Source organism: Teleopsis dalmanni, chromosome 2 (genome assembly GCF_002237135.1).
Source record: "Teleopsis dalmanni isolate 2A chromosome 2, ASM223713v2, whole genome shotgun sequence".
Taxonomy (NCBI): domain Eukaryota; kingdom Metazoa; phylum Arthropoda; class Insecta; order Diptera; family Diopsidae; genus Teleopsis; species Teleopsis dalmanni.
The window spans coordinates 112,085,810-112,108,457 of NC_051847.1; the positions used below are offsets into that span (position 1 = coordinate 112,085,810).

Below are 22,648 nucleotides of genomic sequence, written 5' to 3' on the forward strand. Positions count from 1 at the left end.
TCCAAACCTTTCCAAACTTGAAAAGGTGGCTCCAAGAAAACATTTGAATCAAATATTGAAGTGGATTGAGAAACAGGTATATTTTGGAGGAATTGATGAATCGTATTATTTAAGAGATATCCAAATGTTAAAAGATCGTTGGACTCGTTGTGACGAGCTAAAAAAGAATTTTATTGAAGTATAACATATAATTTTCCAAAAAAAAACGTTTTTATTACTTAGGCCGGATATTTATCAATCCACCTAGTATAATATTGTAGTGCTAAATAACATACATGGTTTTGACTTTTTAATGAACCCTGGTATAGATAAGCGTACTATAGTACTTTTCACCTACGCATATCAAGATCATGGTATATGATGCAATATCACACCCTTGTTGATGTGAGATTGTTTTTAATTTGCTTCTTAATTGACGTAAAGAATATCATGAATCAAGAGAGAAAAACTCTCCAAATTCCATTATCTCCGATTTTAATTGGCTCGTGTTGATGAAATAAATGGTACTAGGTTAGAGACTCTTTGATTAAGGGCTTCCTTATAACTGTGTGTGTGGCGCTCACCGTCGGTAATATACCCTTATCCTGGTACATTCCGAACATTACCCAGATTTTATTCTTTTCGATGTTGGATAGAGCCTATTTATTTTGAAAGTATTTGTACTATAAAATATGAAAGCTGTTATATAATATAATATTTGCAGGAGCGGACAATATAGATCTGATGACCAGATTGGACATTTTTATTGAAAGCGTAAGTTAATCAAAACTGAGAACTTTTTTTAAAATTAGATTACTATCTCTAGTTTTGGAATCAACAGGAAGAAATTAAAAGTTCTCGAAGTTTTGTTGAATGAATTTTTATTATTTTTATTTATTGTTTTATTTATTGTCATTTTTTAAATTTTATTATAGATTTTTAAATAAATGTATTACTTTTTATTCTACCGGTTTTAACACCGCGTTAATAGTACGAGGCATGATTATTAAGGCGCCCTTATCTACAATCGAAACTCACACTCAGGTTGCCACTCTATCAATTTAAAGGTGAAAAATGTATGCAACTGTGCAGAGTGGTGTCGCTGATTGTCGAATCCTAGATCAGTATTTTTTGGAAATTTAAAATTTTTTTAAGTCTGTATGTATGTAATTCTGTCACGGTCTTCCGACTTTGCCTTCATTCCTTTTAGGCTTGTTAAATTTAGTAAATACTCCCTTACGAACAGCTTAGCCACCATTACATTTTACCCTGTTGAAAAGAGTTTCGATAATGTGCCAAATTACAGACAGTGCCCCGGTAATTTCTTCGGGGCAAATGTTTAGCATTTATTTATACTTTGATCTTTGTTCTTGCTGGATAAGGAAGGCGTGTTTCTGTTACGAAAGTTGTCAACGTATTCAAAACGCAAAAACAGACAAATAACATTCCACATTGTCCATTCCAGAATCAATTAAAGTCAGCTCATAATATCCCCGTTTACCTGTATATTATTCTAGTGTGCAAGGCATCACCTTGTGAGATAACTGTTACCATTTTATCCAGAACAGCATATTGGTATGGTTTTATATTTGTGTAGTTCCTAAGTTCACCTCTTGAATTTCGCATCAGAGATAATTTAAAAATATCTATTGTGTTCTGAAAGTTGGGGGGAAGGTTGAAGGTGCTGCGTGGTATTTTTATCTTCAAGGACTGTAATTGAGTGAGATAGATATATATTATTTTGTCTTACAGTATAGAATCTTTTGCTACTTCTATTTTTGTGTTATAAATTAGATTCTTCGTGGAAGGCCTGTAAATTTGGAAATTTCCAACAGTCGATCACTGCGATCCTAAACCCCAACGGTTATTTCCCATTTATATTTATCGTTGTTTAACTAAAAACGCTATTTTATTTAACTCATATATAGGTTATTTAACGAAAGGATAGTAGAATTGCAGTGGGAAAATATAGCTACATATATATATGTAGCAAATGGTAGAAATGTACTCACTAGTAGCTGGAATTAAAGCCTTAATCCGAAAAGTCATATTTAAAAAACAGGTTAGCTTAGTTAACTAATCAAGTTTATGTTAAGTGGAAGAAATAACAGAAAAAAATCGAAAAATATTTTAAATATATTTGGATTTGCAAATGTCTGTGAAAAATTTTTGTTCATGTATTTTCAATAAGATCTATTGAGAAAATATGTGTAACGGATATTAAATTATTCTAACGTTATTTATAATTGAAAAAACCTCTATCTTTCAACTTCTAATATAATTTTCAAGGTATATTCTTTTATTTTGATTTGCATTCATTCATAAACAAGATATTTTTACACACACATGGAATAAAATAAAATAATTCTTTTCAAAATCCAATAGGTGGATAAATATTCATAATTAATTTAAAATATAATTTGCATAAGGAAGTAAGAAAGGTAACTACATTTTTGTAAAATTTACTCTACCTTTATTTTATTATGGTCGCTTGGTGATAAGGTTGTTATGAGGATTAATACATCGATTGAATCATAAAATTATTTTTTTAGAATAGAAAGCAATTTATTTTCAAGAATACTGGAAAGATATTAAATGTTTCATTAACAAAAATTTGATAAAAATTGAGTTTATAAAAATGAGTTCAACTCCGAAATGGTACTGTCGTAATAAAAATCAAAGTGTCAATACTTTTTCTGAAATAAGTAAACTGGGAGTTGAGCTTCGCAGAATTACGAAACACGTCATAATGGATGTTAAAATGGACATTTTTATTGAACGCGTAAGTTACTCAATAAATGGTTAAGAATCTTTCATGAAACAATATGTGTTTGCTGTACTTCCAATGGATCTTATGTAGGGTTTTATTTTGGAAGAATCAGAGCGTATAATAAAAAGATACTGGGATTTTAAAAAAAATTGCAATCGTATGGAATTTGTCTCGCTATCGAAGAAGATGAAGCGAAGCCCGTATAATTCCTTACTTCTAAATAAATTCCATAAATTAGTAAAACTAAATGATCGTCGGTTTAATCAATTTACATTAACATTGAAAAAGACAGTATGCTTCTGAATTTATTTATATGAACTTAGAATAAAATGAATTTTTCCCTCGTTAGTTATGTTATTTATTTCGTAAATCTTATCACTCAGACGATTGGTTCAATTGGGCACTCCAACTTACTAAACTGTACAATGAATGCTGCAATTTAAATGTGGAGGATGAAAAAAGCGATGGATGCTGTAAACCAAATGCGAATGTTTGCAGTAATAATTATCCGTCATTGCTTTTAACACTGAAAGCGATTGATTTCTCCCATGTTTTACAGGTAATTTTTGATTTGTTGTTTAAGCATATTTAAAAATATATATTTATTTAAAACATTTGACAGTAAATTAATATCGATTAAAAATTAATATATTGTATATTGGTTCTGGTATTCATTTGTAAAGATATTTGAAAAGTTGGAGAAATTTTAAGGTGCGCAACATGATCTGCTAGAAATCGCCATTAAAATATTACTTACTTACTTATGTGGCCATAACAACCCGTTATCGAGTTTCGGCCTGACGCAGCATGTCTTCCCAGGCGCCTCTGCTGCGTGCGCGCCTTTTCCAGTCTCGTATATCAAGTCCAGTTAGTTCTCCCTCAACTTGATCACTCCACCGGAGACACGGTCTACCTCTACGTCTTCTTCCGTCAAACACCTTTTTCGCCGGAGCATCTTCATCCATTCTCACGACATGACCAAGCCAGCGAAACCGCTGGATGTTAATCCGCTGAATTATATCAATGTCTTGATAAAGCCATTAAAATATACAATATGATATTTTTCTTAATTAATTTACTTAAAAAATATTAAAGGATATTTCCTACGTGGGAGGTCCTTTCGCACGAAAATCAACAGCGCTCTCTTGTCAGTCCGATCTATAGAAGCAGGGGTTCTTCAGGGATCGCCACTTTCCCCCACTCTCTACAACATTTATACATCTGATATTCCAATGTTGGGTCCCTCGACTCTGGCGTTATATGCTGACGATACGTGAATGCTATACTCAGATAAATGTGCTCTCAACATAACGAACACATTTCAAGAGTATATAGACCTCATTCTGGAGTATTTTCAGAAATGGAAAATAAAAATCAATAATGAAAAACTAAGGCTCTATTTATAACGCATAAGTGGAGACAGAATCCGTCGAGAGTGAGAGTGGAGGATATGGTGATAAACTGGGAGGAAAGCGTTAAATATCTCAGTATCATGTTGGACAAACGATTCACATGGCTTAAACATGTTCAACTGAAATGAACTAGCTGTGCCAAAATTTTTCATTACCTCCAATAACTTTTCAAAGTTCCATGGTACATTAGGACGAATGACATCCACAGGGATATCAATATTGATCCCATCAAGAAATACATAAAGGATAGAGCCCTGAAATTATTTGCGAAATCTGACAGACTTACCAACACCGCGTTATCAAATCTCAGAATGGTTACAGGCTCCTCGGCTCCTTAGGTATGCAGATCTGAGGTCAATTATTGCTTAGTCTGATGAAGTGATAAATAATAATCTAGTCAAGGCGTAAAGAGGGGTTTTGAAGAAACCTGGCAGTTAATAGAGGTTAAAAGTGCTCAGGTGCACTGACTCAACTAGCCTTAACATAATTAAAGGATATGATAATATTATGAAAGTCAACATATATAATGCCGAATATGAATAAAACGGATATAAAGATAGTACCATGATCTTATATTCCTTATTAATATCAAACTCTCTAAACGGTTGGGTTATCACCTTTATAAGTAATATAATAAAAATAAAATTGTTTTGCGGATTCGGATAGCAAAGAAAAGACAAGGACAAAAATTTTTATTTAATTTATTGATATTTGGGTGACCATACAACGCTGTTTCGAGTATTGCCATACAACGTTGTATGGCCAGCTAAATTTCAATAAATTAAATAAAACTTTTGTCCTTGTGTTTTCTTTGCTATTCAAATCACTATCTGCGTTGGAAATCATCTCTTTGGTCGCATAACAACGACGCTTTTTTTGAATGAAATTCAGCTAAAAATCGCCACAAAAAATTTTTCGATTTCTTTGTATAGACGCCAAACAAAAACGAATCGTACGATATGCGTTAAACTTTGACAGAATGTGTATAATAGTGTTGCCAGCGTGAAAATAAAAAAATTTTCCGATTGGATAAGCACGGGAATTCAAAAAAAGAACGAATAAGTTCTTATTTGATCACAAGGTACTAATACTCCCTATACTAATACTCCCTATTTATAAGATTCCAAAATTTTGATAGTAAACAACTATATAGAAGGGGGCTAAAAATCTTGCTTAAATAAAAAACAAAAAAATTTATGAAAATAATTTTAATTTTATGACTTTTACCTTTATAATTTTTTCAACATAATTGCCTTAAATTGCTGTGCTTTTTTGAATCTTAAAGGTGGACTTTCGAAAGCAGTCCTTAAAACTGTTTTTTTTTATATTTGCAACTTCTAGGTTAACTGCACTAATAACCTCCTTAATATGATTAAATGTCGTATCTCAAATATTTTTTTATATCTGAAAGCAAACAGAAGTCATATGACAATAGGTCCGCAGAATATTATATAGTGTGATAGAAGAATGATTTTTTTAAAAAAGTATTGATTAAAACGCACATATGCCTATTTTTGAGCTTTAATCAAAATTCAAATACCCTATTGTGTTGATTTCTACCTATATCTACGATGATTGCTTAATATTTTCGATACAGCTATACTATTTAAATCCAGATCTCGAATCTTAGATTTTAATCAATTTCGGACCTAACATGATCCCCGTCAAATATTTTCGGCGACCTTTCCGAAATTCATCCTTTCCCGTGTCCGGTATGGAATCTTCGTAGAGAAGCTACGTTATCTCCATATGGTATTTGTGGTATGGAATGTAGTAAATATTTTTACAGGATTTATTTTACAAAAGTATACATTTTCTACGATTACTATAGTTAGAATCGAATTTTCTTGGTCTATTGTTATTTGTGACTGAAATCGTCTCGTTAATAGTACTTCTGAATCTACATTAGACGATTTTTAATTTCAAAGGTTCTGTCGTATTTAACTTAAGTTGTTAAGTTAAGTTGTGTTACGATATAAACTATATTTTAACAGCAATTTTACTAGTGCAAGTTGTGCACCGCAAACAATCAAATTACCGCAAGCTGCACGCAAACGCAAATCCGGTTAAATATACATTGCGTCCACCGCACTCTCACCTTTTTTATATTGATATTTAAATTACATTTTATTGTAATTGGAAAGAGTGTCAATATGTAAATGTGACAAATATATTTTTGTTTACTTGCCACTTTACGCAACTGGGCTTTGACAGTAATGGTTATTTCCAATTTTAGCAGTATTGACATACCTTCCGTGGCGTAGGTACTTTTAGGTTCAAAACCTAATGTGGTAGCTATGGTAGATGGTGAGCTTATAACCACCTCTGGAATTTGATGAGTAATTTTTCACTCTTAGCCTTTACTTTCTTGAACAACTTGACGTTGTTTGTTTAATCAAACGTTGTTTGTTTCATCCATGTGGGTCTGCTTCTTTAATAATCTGCTTCTTTAATAATATCGATCAAGTAAAATGTTTTTAGAGTTGAAATCTCAGATAGTTTCAGATCATAACTCCAGTGTGGCTGCCAACAATTGCAAATGTTCATGAACAAATGACGCAGACAAATATATAGTACTGTTAGAATTTGACTAACAGCTATAAACTGCACCAGGCACTATATATGTAAGAATAAAAAATGGTGGTTTTATTTGTGGAAGTAGAACTACACTATATTCGAGGTATAAATGCTATCTCACTAGTCAATATACTTACTTACTTACTTAGTTGGCCATTACAGACGTGAGTCGTCCTTAGCCGCCAGTTGGTAGTACCGACCGGCTCCAAATCGTTGGTGACCTGGTCCTTCCATTGAAAATGCGGACGTCATCTACCAAGTTTCTAACTACGGGTACCGAATCAAACACCTTTCTAACCGGAACACTTTATTTCATTCGCACGACTTATAATAGCCAAGCTAGTGAAGCTACTGGATTTTTATGCGATTAACTACGTCAATGTCGCTGTATAGCTCATACACCTCATCGTTCGATCTAATTCGATACTTGTCGCCAACCATAGGACCATAGATCTTCCGAAGAATTTCTCACTCGAATGCTTTTAACGAATTCTCATCACTGTTGGCAATTGTCCAAGCTTCTGCACCATATAGCGAGAGAGGCATGATAAGAGATTTATAGAGCGTAATTTTTGTTTGTCGAGAGAGGGTTTTATTTCTCAATTGTCTACTTAGCCCGAAGTAACATCTGTTGGTAAGAGTGATTTTTCGTTAAATCTCTAGGCTAACATCATTTGTGTTGTTTACGCTGGTTTCTAAATAAACAAAGGTTTTTACAACTTCGAACTTATAATTGTCAACAGTGACATGGGTCCCAAGACGCTCACTGGATTTTTTTGTTGACAGAAAGTACTTTGTTTTGTCCTCATTTATCACAAGACCCATTTGCTTCGCTTGTTTTTCTAAATTGGAAAATGCTGCACTGACGACGCGGGTGCTCAGGCCAGTAGCATCACACTTTTGTAGAATATTGTGCCAGTGCGGTTTAGATATGCTGCTTGAATTATCCTTTTCAACATTAGGTTAAAGTAGTCATACGACACGGAGTCACTCCGTTTGAAACCTCGTTTCAAACGGCTCGGGCCGATTCTAACGGCCCAAGTGGTGTTGATTTTTTTACGTAGATGATCGATACTCCGATCTTCATTTATTTGTTTGTATTTATATACATATATCATTTATTGCAATTTCTTATTAAAATATATTCTTTTGTTCAATACTCACTATTCTTTTGTTACATGTTTACGCTTCCATTTCTCAAAATAAATTAAATTTTGCATGCCGACCAAATCCGACTGTATATGCAAAAACACGAGCGTGGTTGAAGAAATATCAAAATTTTTTGATTTTCGTCAACACATTTCTTAAAATTTCAAATGTTACTATTACACAAACAAATTTCGCATTTCACAAAGTAGGAGAAAAGTAGGAGAAAAAATTCTCATGTGAGAGCGATTTTTTAGTATATTTGTTGTTTTATCTGAGGCGTGTTTAAAAAATTTTTAAAAAATTGTTTGTGTAATGGCAAGCGCGCGTTGACAACGAGCGTTGATGTCTAATGGGCCCTTTATTCACAAATTGTTCGAAAATCATTCGCATGTTCCATTAGATATTCCCGAATTACTAAATTTACTCCAGTGAACTTCACAAACTTTTTTGCTATTAAGAATAGCAATAATTCCGTTTTTCGGAATTATATGAAAAATATCATGTTTTATATTTTTATATATATTTTACTTGTTGTATTTTATAGTTTATATCTCAAACACGCATTGAACAGAGCATATTAGATTTAATGCTTGGGCTTTTGAATATTAATAAGCAGGAGGAAAGTAAAAGAAATTCTTGGTTAGAAAACTGTGAATCGAACTGTTCCAGCTTAGAAATTTTGCGCATACTAACATTAAATATTGGAACCGATGAAATTCACCAATGCTTCCAAAATGATAGTTATGCTTTCAATAGACCATTGAGAAATAACAGTGACGGCTTCCAAACAGATGTTGAAAAAGATAATAATCAGTGCCGGAAGCATACAAATATGTTTTTAGAAAGGGAAAGAATGCTTATAGAGCAGTTACTATCAAAAGCGAATGAAATATGCCCAAGCATTCTTCAAGGTTCGTAAATTGGTTTGCTTAACAAATTAATGACTTTTTTATATAGACTTTAATAGCAATCACGATACTTTAATTGCACATGGGTTGCGCATAATATGGTCATCTGTAGGTGTAATCTTGGATCATATACTACTTTGGTGGATGGATACTCCAATAACATGTTATTCTGTAATTCATATTGATTCCATAAGACTTTGGATGCAAATGCAGAAAATTGAAGGTTAATAAATTTTCGTGAAAGTATAATTTTTTATTAATATACTATTAATATATGCTCCAGATATTCCAGAGCCAGTACATTCTACTCTTAGAGGTGTAAGTGAAATTCTTACTAATTTTGTGTGTAATAATATTTGGGATCAACTTTTTCGATTTACGTTTATTTCGAATAATTCTATAAATGTTTTAGTAACTAAAATATCTGATGCTTATCATGGATGCCCAAAGAATGTACGATTATATATTTATTGGATATGTATTATTAAAGTACTTTAAATGGGTTTTTTTTTTATAGAACTTGGGTACGGCTACAGGCACAATTTGGATAGTAGTATTTTTTAACTTAGTCAACTTAAGCAATAATTTCTTTCCTACTATTAACATGGGAAACTCGTCCTTAGTTCCAGTTTCTGAACAAATACCAATTTTACATCGGATTGGTAAGTTACAAAAATAAACAAATTTAATATAAATATATTAGAGTGGTCCCACTAATTTGATATTTTGTTGAATCTCCATTCCTTTTCATTTTTTTTTTTAAATAAAATTTAAAATAAGTTTAATAGTCTCAGTACTGTGAGGTCATGTTGATTATCAGAAAGAGAATTCTAGTTACCAGGATTACGAGCAATAAACCCGGACAATAGTTCAAAAATGTAGATATCTTTTTGGATGACAATTCAATCATTTGGTTATTTTTCTGCAAAAGCTTTCGCCATGTTTACTTTCATTTGGACAGGAAATGTATTATTTAAAACGATTAAGCCACTAATTCCTTAGTAAGATACCACAAATGTCCATAATATTTTTATGTTGTTAATGAATAATTTTTATTTATTTACCAAGTTTTTATGTTTATTTTTACAATAAATATACTATCTCTTTTTTCTTCAAATTTATTGCCAATCAAACGAAACTCATTTCGAGTATAAATATATGAAATGATATGGTAAAAAACGTCAGCTGATCGAAACGTAATTTCATATCGTTTTAGCCTAAGATTTCATAACTAACTGCTAGTCGTTTCCAGTCTGTTAAATAACAACTTGTGTCTTGATCGATACTGTTTGCTAGAAATTGACCAATTCATATAAATGGTGTCTGAAAACTTCGTAAAATAAATCTTCTCCAAGTTTACGTTCCAATAAAATGCAAGCATCTTTTATTATTTCAGTATTTGACGCAATAGTGTCACAGCACAAGGACTCTACTGTATGCAAAAGTTTATTTTTAGCTAGCAAGTCGTAAATAGTTGATACCGCGTTTTCCCTCCTGTCAGAAGGCAATCCAGGAACTCCTAGTAGATGCTCTTGTTCGTTAGTAAAAATAATTACTGCTACTTTGCCAATCTTTTGGTACCTAGTCATGGTTGGAAGCTGCTTGCCATCCCAGTGGATGCTAGAGCAGTCTAACATAAATAATTTGAAGTTAATTTTCGAAAATAAACATAAAATTAATGTTTACCTTTTTTGAATGGACCTGGCGCATTCTTGAATCTCAGTTTCACTTTCAGTTGATATGCTCTCGTAGACACGAAAACAAAATTTATATAAAAGTAATACAAAATTCTCATTTGTAATATTGTGATTTGATAAAGACAAGTTTCAAATGTGCAATATTAGCAACTTCATTATGAAATATATTATAATTTTATATTTTTTATTTAGACGACTCTACGCTGTCCAACCCAATGTCCTTCACTGTTTCACTCATATTTGATAAAAAGTTCGGCATGAATTATTTTTTTGCAAAACACTTAGATAACACTAGTTTACAGCTAAAAATTTCTAAAGACGAGACTTATATTTCCTATAGGGAAATTTCCCGTAGAACTTGAAAATCACAACGATTTTTTTTCCTGTGTACCGTTTTCGAGTTACCCTCCACATGGCCCCGTAACTTTATTTTTGAAGTTACTATAGTAGTGCGTGATATATCAAATTAAAGGTGAAACTTGTATGAACATTTTAAGCTACATAACGTTAATATAACTTATTTAGTTTCGCTGCTATAGCTGAAAATGTACAGATGAAAATGTTTTTTTTACGCTTTTTTCAACTTTTTCGATTTTCAATGTGATGGGACTCCCACTAAAATATTTGAAAAAATTATTTTTTTGATTAATGTTAAAGACTGTTTTAGTACAAACATTTCGAGTGGCTTAACATAAAAATCGAATAAAAATTTCAGAAGTTATTTGCCATTTCCCAAATTTCCCCAAAATAGTGGTTTTTATTAACAAATCAGAAAAATCATTTTTTCGAATTTGTTATTTTAAATTTAAAGTGCAAATCAAAACAATATTATGTAAAATTATACAAATTTTATTTAAAAATTAAAAATTAATATTATTAAATATTAATATATTGCATTTTAGGTATATAAAAGTTTGACTTCGAACGTTAGTTTATTAAACTGCTAATTTTACATATGGTATCATATGATACCATACGATTCTACTTGGGATTTGCTATGGCTAAGCAGAATAAACCGTGGACTTCTAATGGAGTGTGTCTAATATGTGTACTTGCTCAAAGTACACATATACCTCATTATAATATATAAATTCACTTTTAATAATGCAGTCTCACGTTCGACGTCGAACTTTTATATAAAATGCAATATATTAATATTTAATAATATTAATTTTTAATTTTTGAATAAAATTTGTATAATTTTACATAATATTATTTGATTTGCACTTTAAATTTAAAAAAACAAATTCGAAAAAATGATTTTTCTAATTTGTCAATAAAAACCACTATTTTGGGGAAATTTGGGAAATGGCAAATAACTTCTGAAATTTTTATTCGATTTTTATGTTAAGCCACTCGAAATGTTTGTACTAAAACAGTCTTTAACATTAATCAAAAAAATAATTTTTTCAAATATTTTAGTGGGAGTCCCATCACATTGAAAATCGAAAAAGTTGAAAAAAGCGTAAAAAAACATTTTCATCTGTACATTTTTAGCTATAGCAGCGAAACTAAATAAGTTATATTAACGTTATGTAGCTTAAAATGTTCATACAAGTTTCACCTTTAATTTGATATATTACGCACTACTATAGTAACTTCTAAAAAAATAAAGTTAGGGGGCCATGTGAAGGGTGATGTTTTGAGAAAAGTCAAAATAACGGTTTTTTGCAAATAACTCGAAAATGGTACGCAGGAAAAAAAATCGTTGTGATTTTCGAGTTCCATGGAAAATTTCCCTAAAGGAAATATTTTAATTATTTGTAAACTAGTGTAATTAATTCTTAGTTCTTAGTTAAAATTCTTAGTTATTTTTGTGAAATAATTTGAGATTTTTTAACGGATATGTCTTTCGCATACGTCTGGTGTGAGACGAGAGATACATTAATTTTTAAAAAGTATTTCTTATTCTTTGCCTTCAAAAAAGATTTAGTTTTTTTACAAAATTTTCTAAATCTAAATCTAAAAATATTTGATGTATATTTTCATGAATGACAAATATTGGTAATTGTTTATTTGTATTTTAACCAACTTAATTTTATTAATATAGATCTTATCTGAAGTCAAAAAGTGAATGAATATCTTGATTTTAATATATGTTAAATACAATTAATTAAATAAGGATAGTCCACTATTCAATAATGATTATACATTTCCAACAGTAATTAAATATAAACGATTTTAAATGGACATTATATAAGTAAAGTATTCAATTATGTTATTTATCTTTACAACGTAGGAAATTTGAATAGTCTGTCATTCACAGAGCGTGCGAATGATCTAAAATGCAAATTCTAAAATCCTCATGTACCATATTCCTGGTATCGCTCCGGAAGAAGCTTTTTTCCCGAGATATGCGTATTTTTGTTTTAAGCTCATAAAAACATTTCAATAAATCGAAGGAGATGGTGAATTTTTATCAAAATCTCTCCTGTTTGTAAATAAATTCCGTTTTCCGATCACAATTTTCATTGTAATCTGTATAATCGCGACACTATTTTTTCTTGTTTCCTTTTTTGAGTAATTGTTATTCCTAATTAGAATACAATATGTTATCGCATACGCACCACCAAAATTTTTTCTGCCTTAGCAGTAAATATAAGGTACCAAATATATAAGGTACAGGTAAATATCTCGTATCTACCTAGTAAATATATTATTCCATGTATATAGGTATGTATAACATATTGGATGTAGTTTAATACATTACTAGAAAAATAAAAATCTCTTGATAATCTCAACATTTTGGAAATCGAGTTAAACCTTATAACATAATTGTTTCGATTATCGAGGGCATACTATATGTACACATAATAAATTTTATTCTTTTTACTCAGATCATTCAGTCCATTCAATGCGCATATGGGTTACTGAACAAACAAAATTGTTATGTTGTGAATGGAAAATGAGTCTCTTTTTCAAGATATTAGAACAGGACGTGCAAATCTGCCTAAAATTATTTGATAAATTTAAGCTGCCAAACTTATCTTCTAATTTGAATGACATTTTAATGCTGGTATGCATTGCATTGCGCACAAAATTAATATGTGAGGTCAAAGTCAATATTGAAAAACTAAAGGTAAGAAACTTACGTTTATAACAGCACCGATTATAACTTATATTAAGAAAATACATATATTATTTTAACTTATACACTTCATTATAATAATTTTTCAATCGAAAATTTTGCTAGTAATATTCATTTACTGACTTGTATTAAGATGCATAGTGTTAGTATTCATTTTATTTATACAAAATTCACTCACACTGCTCTTTAATTTTCACATATTCGAAAATTTTCCAAAGAGTAAAGATATGATATACTTTGCTTGCTTACATATATAGACGTGAATATGCATGTAACATGAGTTAACACATTAGAATACTAGACTAATACAAAAATAAGAATATGGCTACCTAGAATAAGAATCCACTACCTAGGCTGTGTTTGGTTCAGGTTATCCCATCACTGCTTTTTTGTGATTTAATTGTATTATATAGTGATATGTTTAAACTTCCTATAGTGCTAACGACCTTGATTTAATGATGAATGATGAATGATGAATTTCATGAACTATTATATTTACATATTATTTGTATAGATTTTAAATAATAATAACAAAAAGAACCGGTTGCGGGCGTTAGATCAAATGAACGAAACCGGTCTCATTACTAGTGTTGGGAAGAAAATATTCATCATGCTGAATTATATCCTAATTCTTACTTCGCTACATAAATATATTATTATTACTAATCTTTTACTAAATTATGATAAATAAAGTATATATTCATTTTATTAGAGACAGACGACTCAAGAAGTCCCTTACTTTCAGTTTTTAGCGTAATTGAAAAACACTTATTGGTCTTAAAAAGTCATAAATGAAAAAGCCATTTCAAGTTTGTTGTTTCTGATATACCATATTGAACTGAAAAGTAATAAAATTGTTGAGTTTTAAAACGATTTATAGTGTTTATTAAAAATCTATAAAAATTAATATCATGCTTACGAATAAATCCTTTGCAATACAAAAAATTCTCTACTCTTTCGTGTTCTATTATTTTGGGCATAAAATATTACAATTTATTGTATATCCAGATCAGTTTATATATAATTAGTAATTAATGTGTATAACGCTTTTGTCAACAAATTACTAACTTCTAACTTTAATGACTTTAAAATATCATGAAATTTTACAATTACTTGTATATAAACATATTTTATTAGAATACTACAGAGGAATGTGTTAATATATTATCATCTGTATGCCGGATATTAAGTTTGGCCACTTTTACGCTATGTTTTCCGCCAGTTACCCATTGGCAGCAAAATACATATAATGCGGAAGTGAAGTCTACCTATGTCGATTATGTTCTGGACCAAATCTTTTTACCCATAATACAAGCAACAACAGAACTTGCAGTGTTGAAACTTATTTTAAGAATAATATGTGAGTCCTGGCTAGACTTTATTTATAATAAACGCATAAAATTCAATATAGCCGGCGCACTACGATTGCTGAGTGATTTTGACTATGTTCGTGAATGGATATTAAATTGCAACTTCATAAATCAAGATCAATTAGATAAGTTGAGTAATCATGAGGTTCTTCGCATGTGTAAGGGTGTGGGAAAGATTTTACTCCGCAAACCTGAAGATATAATTTCAATAACAAAGTCACCAGCATATGATCATAAATTAAGTATAAAATTTCTATTAATTTTATAGCTCAATTATTTTTATTTTATTATTTTTGACAGACGATGAAGCGTTACAGGAAACTCAACTGCCTTCAGAAATGTTCATTTCCAACCAGAAGAATTGGCTACAACTGCGGGCTGGAGAATCTAGTTTTTTATATTTTAAAATGTGTTGCAATGACAATACTAATGTTTAATACATTTTTGAAATAAATGTAATTTTAAATAACTTGAATTAATTAAAGTGCAGCTTTATTTAAAAAACATTTTTTTAAATATCAGAATTAGGTAGAAAATGTAAAAAAATTTGAACATTCTACAAACTAAGAGTGTAATAGAATTTAAAAAACTTAGACTTTTGTATATTATAAAGGAACTTTTCGACAAATAACATTCAGCAGCTCATTAATTCGATCACTTTTTCCAGTAAATTGCTTTGGATGAGGACCAATCATTTGAATTATTGCTGCCACATCTGCAGATACCTGAAATATAGGTATAGGAAAATATATATTTAGTTTATATATAATATAACATATAATGTAATATTTATTATTATATTATATTAAATAGGTATTTACACATTAACATAATTTTCTTAGATATGCAAAACCATTTTTTGTTTATTGAAATTATTTAATTAAAGAATTGGATTACTAAAAATATATTTAAAAATAATATGCATATATATAATCACCTCACCTCAAGAAATCTTACAAGTGCTTTTAGAGTACGAAATATTTGCTCTTCATTAGGACTACTTTGGTAGAATTGTAGCACAGCCATAGTTAATTCTACTGCTACATCATCAAATACCTGTAAAAGATTGTAACGTAAAGGAATGATCTGAATATATAGAAAAAGGTATATTTAAATTCATTATATCTTACAACCGTCTTAACTTCTTTAATTGCAATATTGTATAAAATCATTGAACCAATGTTTTTTAATTGAGGACAATTCGATAATATACAATGGACTGTAACTTTTGTCGTTACACGTATATTTGAAAGCGTTTGTCCGTTATAGTCCCATTCTGATATATATAGTAACCATTCTGAAGGGCCAACATTTTCAAAAAGATTGCACATCTTTCAAAAAAAGCTAATATTATATAATATTTATGTATCAAATCAATATCTACAACTTACAAACATGGCCCAAGCCTGCTGTTCTTCAGGTGTATGTTTATCAATATCCTGAGCAAAGTTCATCAACGAATGATCCCTACGATCCTGATGTAATATAATTATGACGTCATCTTTAAGTGCTGCGTAAGCTAGTGTACGTATCAAATGTATTCTCGTATCAGGCGAAAATGACTGTTCGCGCAAAACACGTTGTACAAAAACTAAAAAATTATCTCCTAACGACCATGATCCATCATCCTCAATTAAATATTGATGTAGTTCTTCCATTGAAACCTCCTCGTCTTTATAAATTTTTCCATCAAGTAACTTCACAAGACATTCTAATTCTGTTTTAATCTTAAAAGTATATATCAATTATTACATATGTAAAATGTTGTACGTATACATGTTATTACTCGTACTTATAAGATTCGCAAATATGAACTCAAATTTAAACATAAAAATAATTATATTTTGTCCATGCACCAGATTAAAGGGACAAAACGAATTGATTAAGTTTTGTAGACACTAAGAAACGTTTATTACATATATTAAATAACGCATTAATTAATTAATTTATTTATATAATTTAGAATTTTATGTTCTTTTTACACATGTATGTGTAATACTCCATCTCATATGTCTGTGCCCATCTTTAGTTTAATCCAATATTAAAAAAAAAACAAATATACTCTGCTAAGATAAACTCTGAATAAATGCCTGATGCATTTTAATATACAGGTACTAAAATTAATGACTTTATGATTACAAAGAGATGAAGTGCCTTACATCAATGTCTCTGCATACTAGGGAGGGTTCTCGTGGACTTTCATTATCTTCAGTGGATTTAGAACGATCGCGGTTGTCTTGCTGTATTTGTTGAGAAGATTCCTCAGACATGGTGTGATATTTTTAATAATCAATTTGCCAAAAACTGAAAAATATGTTATATTTAATTCGTTTTATTAAAATTTTTAGCCTTTCTTTTAAAATTTAGTATATCTATAGTATAAATATTTTTGGTGTTTGCATAAATTTTATGTTAGTTATGGTTATTTTTGTTGTTATTATTTGAATAAATAAAGGTCTCTATAATGATCATTATTAATTGCATTATTGCATTATCTGCTTCATACAATCAATATATTATATATGTATGTACAATGCATATTTATAATATAACAGAAACAGAAATGCCGAATCATTTTGTATGGATTTAAATCGTTTGTAGTTATAAAGCTGTTCAATTGTTGCCGTCATATCAATTTCGGATTTAAATGACCTATTTAGTTTAATTGTATAGACATAATAAGTTCGATATATAAAACTATCTGTTTTTATGTGCTGTGGGTTGACAAGTTTAGAATTAGTTATTTATATTAAAATATTTTTCATTTATAAGTCTGCTGCTAAAGATTTAAAACATATTCTACTTTGGATCAGATTAGATTTGGGAACTAATCATCACATCACTGATTCCTTTGAGGATAATTGTGACATACCAGTTACTCCTTTAGTTCCATAGAGGAGTAGCAGTTAAGAACGCATTATGTTCTTTAGAGAGATGTTACCTAATTTCATTGTAAGTGGATAGGTAATAGAAAGGTACCGAAGTCTGAGTCTGGCGAGACTATCACAGTGACACAAAATGTGTTCTGCTGTTTCCTCTTCTTCGCAATAAAGATGCAGCTATCGTCTCTAGTAATACCTAGGTTCGATAGATGCTTTTTAACTCCACAATATCCGGTCAGAAATCCTATGACAAGTCGGATGCCACTTCTGTTTAGCATAAGTAGCTCCCTAGTTCTGGCTTTTGATCGATACGGCATGAATTCTTTAGCTTGTCTGCAGGCAATTGTATTATCCCAATCAGTCTGAGCTGCTCTTTCCAGCCACTCATTCATTTTAGTTTGAAAAAGCTTAAGGACCGCAGAATGGTTGTGGTCCAATATAATATGAGGCCGCCCTTTTTCTGGCTAGTTCATCTGCTTTTTTGTTTACCTCAAATCCGCTGTGTTTTGGGATCCATATTAAGTGAACCCTGTTCCTTTCAGCAAAGTTTTTGAGAAGTAGAAGGTATTCTCACACTAGTTTTGAGAATACTTTGGATTATTATCGATATAACAGAGAAAATAAGCAGACAAAAGTAAGATTTAAAAATTTCAACAATAATTATACAATAAATATTAAAATCAATTCAAGTTCTTTTAAAGCTATAAAGTCGCTAATAATCTTCAATTAACTTATTAAGCACAAGGACACTATACGAAATATGTGTAGACCAGATATGGGATACTTTGGGTCGAGAATAACATTTTCAAATAACTTTACATCCGAAATCATTACAGAAGTAGACAAAGTATTACGCGTAGCAGGTATTATATGGCGCAACAAGGATTTAGCCATTAAAGACTAGTGATGTAGGCAGGAAAGTCCAAAGGGGGAGAATATACAATATTTATTGGTTTTGTATAGTTTAGTGAATTAATTATGAATCAATTTGCGATAGTTTCATTTATATACACATCTATATTAATAAAATGATTATATTATATCCTGTAATGTGTATTGAAAAAGATCGAAAAAGATGTGAAATTCTAGAAGCCATTAAGTAGAAGAGGAAAACCAGAAAAAATAGTAAAAGCAAATGCAAAAAATGGAAAATTACAATAAATTACAATAAATTTTTAGAATCAGAATAGCAAAAGCCGCAAAACGTTAAAAACATGGAACGAATGTTGGACATTCAGTTCCAAAGAAAATTGAAAAATGTGGTATGTATTGTGTATATAATTTTATATAGCGGATATATTGATATTAATGTACTGTGATTGTTTCATCCTAAACAAGAAAAAGAACTTAATATAACAATAAACGATCAGTGGTTTAAAAAAAGAAGATAAAAATGACAATTTTCTTAAGCCAATATGTTTGAAATAAAATAAGCTTTATAAAAATATTTTAAAAGCAACAACAGCAAAATCCAAAGCAAATAAAAAATAAAACATAAAATTCACAAATCACTGAAGTAGTAAATAAATCCGAAATATTGTAGAATAATTAAAATATGAGAGTTCCTGTTTTTATTCTGAAAGTCTCATTACATTCAAGTATCAATTGAAGTCCGGGATTCAATAAAAATGATCTATTTAAAAGGAAGATTTGGTTTAAAAATGTCGGTCGTTTTAATTTCACTTTGACAGTAAAATCACAAATTTCTTAATGATATCTGTAGTTGATGTGTAATCCTTCAAAAGATCTTAAAAGTCCTCCACAATTATCATATATTTGTAGATGTAGTTGAATATATCCAGGCACCAATTAAAAAATTGGACAACATTAATTAAACAAAAAATTTAATATATATAAATTGAACATATAGTAGCCGAAAACTTATAGAATCTGTCCCAAAGAATCTATCTATTTGCTGTTATAGAGTATAGAGTAACAAATAAAATTATTTGGAAACTGCATTGGTTATTTATAATCCACATATATTTGCCTACATTAAACAGCAATTTTAAATATTTATTATTTGTATATCTATTTTAGGTATGTGATACATAAGAGCTTTTTATAAGGCTTTATGACATACACATATATATATATATATATATATATTTATAAATTTCATTATTTATAAATAATGAAAAATTAAAAGAAATATTAATTAAAATTTCGTTTTAGTTTTAATAGATATTATCATTATAAATTCATTATTTTTTTATAATACTAATTGAACGCATGTATAAATAGCCTTTATATTTTTAGTTACAAAAAAAACTTGATAAGAGACCAATTATTGTTGGAAATAACTTACGATTTATTTATTTAATTTTTCCGATTCATGCAGTTGACAATGTTAATTTTTATTCTTATTATTTCTAAATATTTATTTTAAATGAAATTATTATTATGGTAAATTTGTTGAAATTAAACCACTTCACAAATATATTAAGTACTCACGTGAAAAATGAAATCTAAATGATAATTTTATAGAGGAAAATTTTATATTTTAAATAACTTCTCTAATTAGTTTTAGTAAAACTGAATTTCTAAGCAACAATTCTTTACAATTTTTCTTTAAAGACTGATCTTAAAATAGTATTAGATTCTTCAAAAATGGTCGTCCAAACTCATTTCTCTCACTTAACCCTACATCCAATTTTCATCTCTCTTACCTATAAACCTACAGACTTGTGTGCACCTATGTAATTTGAATACTTGCTAAAATATCATTAGGCAATAGCATTATTAACATTAAATAGTTAAGAATTAGCTATATAATATATATATATATACGATACATAAATATTCTATTATTGAAGATTGATTTATAATATTTGAATAAAACCAGCGACTAACTTACACTCAAAGTTTTTGACTCTTTAAAGCAATGGATTCTGTATATAAATATATAAATGTATTAATGATTAATATATAATTAATTATAAATAAGAAAGCTTAGTGTATATTGTGTTGAATTATTTGTTTTTAATTAAAATTGTGAAAAATTGTGATTTGGTGATTTTTAGGGCATGAAGACGGCGCGAATGGCTGATTTTAATTAATTTTTCTAAAATATTCTTGGCACATCTAAAAATAGATCAATTTCATATATTTCTACAGAAATTCGGGATAACATGAAAACTAGTAATGGAAGATATTATTTAGATGCTTATGTGATTGTTGTTGAAATTATTTTATAGTATTAATTATTAAAAGACATAATACTCGTATGTGCTTTTTAATCTTCTTGTATATTTAATAAAATGAAGAGAATTGTTAAAATTAAATTAAATTATTCTGCACTTAATATTTGAAAAATGTGTCCTTCAATAATTGAATGTGTTTAGTAAAATATAAGTAAATCCTGTAGCAGATATGACTGAGACCGCAAAGCAATGTTCGTAATCACAGTTTTACCAAAACAGCCTTTCCTAAAATGTGAAACAAAAAGATGTATGCTTTCATGATACATAACACAACAGCTTGATTCCTGTAATGTGTATCCAATCAAAACACTTACTTAGCTCAGCGTGGTGCGCTATTGACTGACTCTGAAATATGAAAAACCGCAGTAAATCGCTGTATGATACTAAAGTGGCGGTGCTTTAATATTGGGTGTTAGGTAATAGGGCGTTAAATGTTTGAAATACACAATTCAATCTCAAACGTTACTTAGAACAGTTGTGTACTTGTAGTTTAAGTTAAAGGAATAAACCTATTTCAGTGACTGTGTCAGGGCACGTAAATGAATTTAAAAGAGTATTAAGTAAATTTACTTAAATACGAAAGGAAAAACAAATACAAATACAAAAAAAAATTATTAATTAATTTAATATGATTACCTTTAAACCGTTGATTATTTGTTTTTTATTTTGGTTAAATATAATATACCAAATCGAAGCTGATATTAATTTATCAAATGTAAGCGAACGATTTCAAGCACATATTTTAAATACCATATTAAGTTAATAGTATTTAATTATTACTATTTCTTTTTTGTTTAGCTGTTATTTTATATTCTTAAAATAACTTCATTTAATTAAAAAAATTCTTCATTTAATTATTATATATTAAGTTTCAATTGTACTTTATTTTTTAATTTTAGTTTACTTAGTTTTATATATAGCATTTGCTACAAATTTCTTCCTATTAAAATTTTTTATTTATTATTTAATGAATATTAATCGCAAATTGCGTGAAAAATGTGCTTGCAAAAACTTCAGTTACTAATTTTATTATTAATTATTTTATACAAAGCATAAGCTAAGTGGTGTCATACAGTGGAAATACGAAAAGCGGCCATTTTGTAATGCATTTACAGGTGATAGTTTATAATTTTATATAATATAAAGTTTAATACTAATGCGAACATCATATCATAATCATATTCTGCCTTCCAAAAAGGTTGTGGGAGGAAGCGATCTCAATTTTCACCTTTTACTCTGTTGAAACGCAATGCAATAGAAACTGAACCCTACAATAACGAAGGAATGGACGAAGGCCTAAGTGATTTGATAGATATAAATGCAGAACCAGCTGTGGAAAATGTTCAAAAGCAAATAATGTCGCAAGCGAAAATATTTGAAGCTATTAGAGAAGCGAGCAAGGAAATATTTCGACAAAAAAATAAGCAAAAGATGAAATATCAACAACAGGAATATGCAAATCACTAAACATGCTAACATTCTATTAATAAACGCAAATATAAAATAAAATTTTAATCTGCATTTACAAAATATGTGAACAAATTATTATAGCATTTATATATAATATTACTCCATATATATGTATATTTAAATATTTAAAAAAAACATAAAAA

At 29.4% G+C, this 22,648-nt stretch overlaps 3 protein-coding genes across 3 annotated transcripts; 2 read left to right on the forward strand and 1 right to left on the reverse strand.

Annotated features, from left to right (window-relative positions):
• Positions 1 to 2,585: 2,585 nt before the first annotated feature.
• LOC119679743 lies at positions 2,586 to 15,398 on the forward strand. The gene is made up of 10 exons (XM_038092248.1): positions 2,586 to 2,761; positions 2,840 to 3,040; positions 3,099 to 3,308; positions 8,432 to 8,798; positions 8,845 to 9,018; positions 9,079 to 9,248; positions 9,313 to 9,457; positions 13,330 to 13,571; positions 14,718 to 15,192; positions 15,251 to 15,398. Exons 1-10 carry the CDS (start codon positions 2,618 to 2,620, stop codon positions 15,385 to 15,387), a joined length of 2,265 nt encoding a protein of 754 aa, XP_037948176.1. The 5' UTR covers positions 2,586 to 2,617; the 3' UTR covers positions 15,388 to 15,398.
• An 88-nt stretch (positions 15,399 to 15,486) lies between these two features.
• LOC119679744 lies at positions 15,487 to 20,395 on the reverse strand. Its single transcript, XM_038092249.1, has 6 exons — positions 20,287 to 20,395; positions 17,110 to 17,254; positions 16,342 to 16,677; positions 16,081 to 16,281; positions 15,893 to 16,006; positions 15,487 to 15,675 (listed from the first exon to the last, which is right to left on the reverse strand). Exons 2-6 carry the CDS (start codon positions 17,218 to 17,220, stop codon positions 15,556 to 15,558), a joined length of 882 nt encoding a protein of 293 aa, XP_037948177.1. The 5' UTR covers positions 17,221 to 17,254; positions 20,287 to 20,395; the 3' UTR covers positions 15,487 to 15,555.
• Positions 19,047 to 22,536, forward strand: LOC119675462 (cardioactive peptide). Its single transcript, XM_038086670.1, has 3 exons — positions 19,047 to 19,094; positions 22,087 to 22,150; positions 22,234 to 22,536. Exons 1-3 carry the CDS (start codon positions 19,047 to 19,049, stop codon positions 22,500 to 22,502), a joined length of 381 nt encoding a protein of 126 aa, XP_037942598.1. The 3' UTR covers positions 22,503 to 22,536.
• The last annotated feature ends 112 nt before the right edge of the window (positions 22,537 to 22,648 follow it).

Bases quoted from the DNA above. Each gene is read 5' to 3' on its own strand.
- LOC119679743 (XM_038092248.1), top strand. From the start codon at position 2,618: ATGAGTTCAACTCCGAAATGGTACTGTCGTAATAAAAATCAAAGTGTC. The intron at 2,762-2,839 runs GTAAGTTACTCA...GATCTTATGTAG, and splicing joins TGGACATTTTTATTGAACGC to GGTTTTATTTTGGAAGAATC. The intron at 3,309-8,431 runs GTAATTTTTGAT...TGTATTTTATAG, and splicing joins ATTTCTCCCATGTTTTACAG to TTTATATCTCAAACACGCAT.
- LOC119679744 (XM_038092249.1), bottom strand. From the start codon at position 17,220: ATGTCTGAGGAATCTTCTCAACAAATACAGCAAGACAACCGCGATCGT. The intron at 16,678-17,109 runs GTAAGGCACTTC...TATACTTTTAAG, and splicing joins TAGTATGCAGAGACATTGAT to ATTAAAACAGAATTAGAATG. The intron at 16,007-16,080 runs GTAAGATATAAT...AATCTTTTACAG, and splicing joins TTAAAGAAGTTAAGACGGTT to GTATTTGATGATGTAGCAGT.
- LOC119675462 (XM_038086670.1), top strand. From the start codon at position 19,047: ATGGAACGAATGTTGGACATTCAGTTCCAAAGAAAATTGAAAAATGTG. The intron at 19,095-22,086 runs GTATGTATTGTG...TTTTATACAAAG, and splicing joins AAAGAAAATTGAAAAATGTG to CATAAGCTAAGTGGTGTCAT. The intron at 22,151-22,233 runs GTGATAGTTTAT...CCTTCCAAAAAG, and splicing joins ATTTTGTAATGCATTTACAG to GTTGTGGGAGGAAGCGATCT.